Source organism: Morone saxatilis, unplaced genomic scaffold (genome assembly GCF_004916995.1).
Source record: "Morone saxatilis isolate NCDOM2014 unplaced genomic scaffold, NCSU_SB_2.0 Contig8, whole genome shotgun sequence".
Classification (NCBI taxonomy): domain Eukaryota; kingdom Metazoa; phylum Chordata; class Actinopteri; family Moronidae; genus Morone; species Morone saxatilis.
The window spans coordinates 26,863,090-26,867,315 of record NW_023340257.1 but is presented as its reverse complement, the minus strand read 5'-3'; the positions used below and the strand labels follow the sequence as shown (position 1 = coordinate 26,867,315).

Sequence of the window (4,226 nt, the reverse complement as noted above, 5' to 3'; positions counted from 1 at the left end):
TATTCTCAGGAAAACTTTTCAAATTAGGCAGGTTCTTTAGAACGGAACTCCCTTAATAAACATAATATCACTGTACTGCCAGTATAGTTCCACTGTACTGCAGTATATCACTTGTAAAGTGCAGTAATAGTCACCTGTACTTTGGCAGTACACTGAAGGCTACCTGTACGTGAAAAATTGTTTTTGGTGGTTGAGTACTTAAATGTCCCTGGGTTTGATTGGCGTAGCGGTTTGTTCTCTTGTCCTCCGAAAACATCTCCCGTCACTTCTGCTGCTGCCAACAAAGTCTTGAAACACACAAAAACAACACACCAATCAGCAGCCTCCACCAAAGTCCAGGTTGCTGGTACTTCCTCTAATTCATGTTCACTTTTGACTAAACTATTAGTGTATGGCACTATACTGGCATGCTGCCATACGTGGCATGGTTACCAGTAAGTATGTTAGTAGGGTTTTCATAACAGGTTCCTTATAATTCTGGAATTTCACAAGAAAGCAGAGGCTGATGGCGTATTTGTAAGTTATGTTAACAAGCATGTTGAGGGAGAAACCACTGACCTCGCTTGGAATCGGAATATTTGATAGAAGGAGAAATAATAAATTTGAAAGAGTAAAGTTTTCCCAAACGGACAGTTCTGGGTTGAAAGACGTGGGCAGCAAGACTTGATTTGACTGCAAGAATTGGTTGGGAATCTCCTCCTCTCAGAATATCGTTGTTTCCCCACACATGGTGGAACCCCTTCCTTCCCTGTTTCCTTTCCAACCACACTTGATCAGATCAATACTTACTCTTTCTGTACTGGTTCTCTTTACATTAACAACAGTTACAAAGGCAGAGGAACCTTCAAATAAGGGTCCTGTTTTCTCAGAAGGTTAAATACTACAGGAGGAAAAGTTCCTTGGTTATTGTTCCACCCGCTCCTATTATGGTACTCCCTTTTTAATGGTATAATATGGAGTTGAATTCAATTCATAATCAAATAATCCACCACTTATCTTTTGGTGTTTTCCTTTTACCGGGCATTTTTCCCAGTGGCTTGTTTTATATTTACGGGTTTGTTTTTACTGTGATATAAAAAAATAATCTTGTTTTTTTCGTCGCGACTAGTTTTTTTGGTTTTTTTCTAAGCATAAAGTTTAATTTTTCCTTACCCACGTTAAGCGTTTTTGTTGTCTTATTAATTGGGAAAAAAGAAATTTGGGGGTAAGGAAAAATGGGACTGGTTACTCCGTATTAGTTTTTCCCTTCCTAGTTCTTCCAACCACCTCAACGGCACTTTTTACATTAAACAAGGAAGACACATTTTCCCACCCCTTTTTTCACCAACAAACCATTTTGTCCCAACGGTGCAACCTCAGTGGGGATGGGCAAAAAGGCCCATCACAGGGAACTTAACTCATTCATAACACATTCCAACAACATGTGGAACAAGATGTTGGGTTGTAAAGGGGCAGGCGGTTTTGGCCCCCCTTTGAGGGTTTTGGGTACCCACTCATGTTTAAGGGGGAGAACATGGGTTCCTGTTTCATCTAACTGCTTGGGGATTAACTTGGTTTGGGGACACTTACTGTTTCAACGTTGGAAAGTTTAAAGTTTCAGTTTTTAACACAACTTAAAAACCGTTAGAAGGCAAGCCCTAATTATTTTCCCAAACAAAAGAAAATGGTTCCTTAAACATTATACTTTGTTTCCTTATGTTTCTAAATGTTTGGGGCCAGAAAAAATTTCTTCATCCAATACCATTATCGGAAGGTTTCAGCCAAGAAAACAACTGAGGGGTTTCCCCAAACTGGAAAAAGCAAAATCAAAAGGCAATCAATAGGGTTCCCCTGTTATTTTAAATTATAATAATTCCACTTAATTGAATTTTATGATTGGTTATTTATTTGTTTTTTAACCCACCAGGAAAGGGGCCCAGAAGAAACTCAGAAGAACCCTCAAGTTGGGTTGGGGTTTGGGTGGGGCGTCCCCTCCGGGAATAAAGAGTTAAAAGGGGTAAACTTCCCCGGTGGTTTTGGGGACAAACATCAATACGGGGTACTTTACCAGTTTTATTGAATATATATTATCTCAAAATTTCAAAATAATTTGAAAATTCCCCAGTTTCCGTGAGTTTTTCTGAGGTTTAATTTGGTTTTCATCCTTATTACCGGCTGAAATCTCAAGGGGAATCAATATTTTTATAAAAATTTATTACAATTTTACTGTTTAAAATTAAACTATTAAATTTACTGGTTTTTATTAATTTGCTTTTAAATTATTATATTTTTACTATATTAACTGTTAATTTAATTGTTATTTATTGTTTTGTTAAAAACTTACCTGTTTTGGTAAACATTTTCAGGATAACCATAAGAATTATACAAAATGAAACTAACTATTATTAATAAATATGTTTATAAAAGTAATAGTCACTGTACTGCAGTAATAGTCACTGTACTGCAGTAATAGTCACTGTAGTGCAGTAATAGTCACTGTACTGCAGTACACTGAAGGCTACCTGTACGTGATGTTGTGGTGAGTCCACTTATGTCCCACTGGGTTGATGGCGTAGCGTTTGTTTCTTGTCCCTCCGAACATCTCCGTCACTCTGCTGCTGCAACAAGTCTGAAACACACAACAACCACAACCAATCAGCAGCCTCCAAGTCAGTGCTGGTCACTTCCTCTAATTCATTCACTTTGACTAAACTATTAGTGTATGCACTATACTGCATGCTGCATACTGCACTGGTCAGTAGTATGTAGTAGGTGGTTTTCAATACAGTCTATAATTCTGATTCACAGAAGCAGAGGCTGATGGGTATTGTAGTATTATGTAGACAGCATGTAAATGGAGGAGAACACTGACCTCCTTGATGGGATTTGATAGAAGAAGAAATAATAATTGAAAAGAGTAAAGTTTCCAAAGGAACAGTTCTGGTTGAGACGTGGCAGCAGACTGATTGACTGCAGATGTGGAACTCCTCCTCCTCCTCAGATATCTGTCACCCACATGTGAACCTCCTCTGTTCCTCCAACACACACTGATCCAGATCTACTACTCTTCCTGTTCTGTCTCTTAACATTAACAACAGTAAACAAGCAGAGACCTTCAAAATAAAGGTCCTGTTCTCAAGGTAAAAATACTACAGAGAAAGTTCTGTATGTCCAACAGCTCTATATGTACTCTATATGTATATATGGAGTTGATTCAATCAATAATCAATAATCACACAACCCCTTATTCTTTTGGTGTTTTTTATCCTTTTTACGGACATTTTCAGTGCTGTTATATTAGCGTTTAACTGTTTGATAAAAAATAATCTGTTTTCTTCACGACTAGTGTTTTTCTTAGCATTAAGCTATTTTCTACACGTTAAGCTAGTTGTGTTTATATGGAGATTGTAAATGGTAAATGGACCTGTACTCGTATAGTTTCCTTTCTAGTCTTCCAACCACTCAACGCACTTTTACATTACAGACACATTCACCCTTTCACACACATTCACTCAGTGATGGCAAAGCCCATCAAACAGGAACTAACTCATTCATACACATTCACACACATGTGAACAGATGTGGTAAGGCAGGCGTTTAGGCTGAGGTGTAACCACTCATTGTTTAAGGGGAACATGTTCCTGTTCATTACTGCTGGATTACTGTTGGACTACTGTTTGCTACGTGAGTTTAAAGTCAGTAAACTAGCAGAACTAAACGTAGAAAGGCAGCTAATATTTCACAGATTGTTCCTTTAAACATTAATATTGTTCTTATGTTCTAAATGTGCAGATTTCATCAATAACATTATCGAGTTCAGCAGAAACACTGAGGTCCAAAACTGAGCATCAAAGCATCAAATAGTTCATAGTTATTAATTAATAATTATTTCATTAATTTGATTATTGACTGTTATTATTGTTACCCCAGAGGCCCAGACCTCAGAGACCTCAGTGGTGGGTTCGGTGGCGGTCCTCGATAAGAAGTAAGGGTACTCGTGTGGACAAACATCAGTACGGTACTTTACAGTTTATTGAAATTAATTATAATTTATCTTCAAAATTCATAAATTTGATCCAGTCGTGAGTTGAGTTTATTGTTTCATCCTTATTTTTACCGGCTGATCTCAGGATCAAATATTTTATATTTTTATACATTTTACTGTTAATTTACTATTAATTTACTGTTAATTTATTGTTAATTTATTATTAATTTACTATTATTTTACTGTTAATTTATTGTTAATT

At 36.8% G+C, this 4,226-nt stretch overlaps 1 protein-coding gene across 1 annotated transcript in view; it reads right to left on the bottom strand.

Annotated features, from left to right (window-relative positions):
- The window catches only part of mmp23bb (matrix metallopeptidase 23bb), a gene marked incomplete at its 3' end in the record, with an annotated part of 4,328 nt that extends 1,661 nt beyond the window's left edge, over positions 1 to 2,667 (bottom strand). The window contains 1 exon segment of the mRNA XM_035679449.1: positions 2,502 to 2,667. Within this exon segment, the coding sequence (XP_035535342.1) occupies positions 2,502 to 2,581 (80 nt within the window).
- Between the last annotated feature and the right edge of the window lie 1,559 nt (positions 2,668 to 4,226).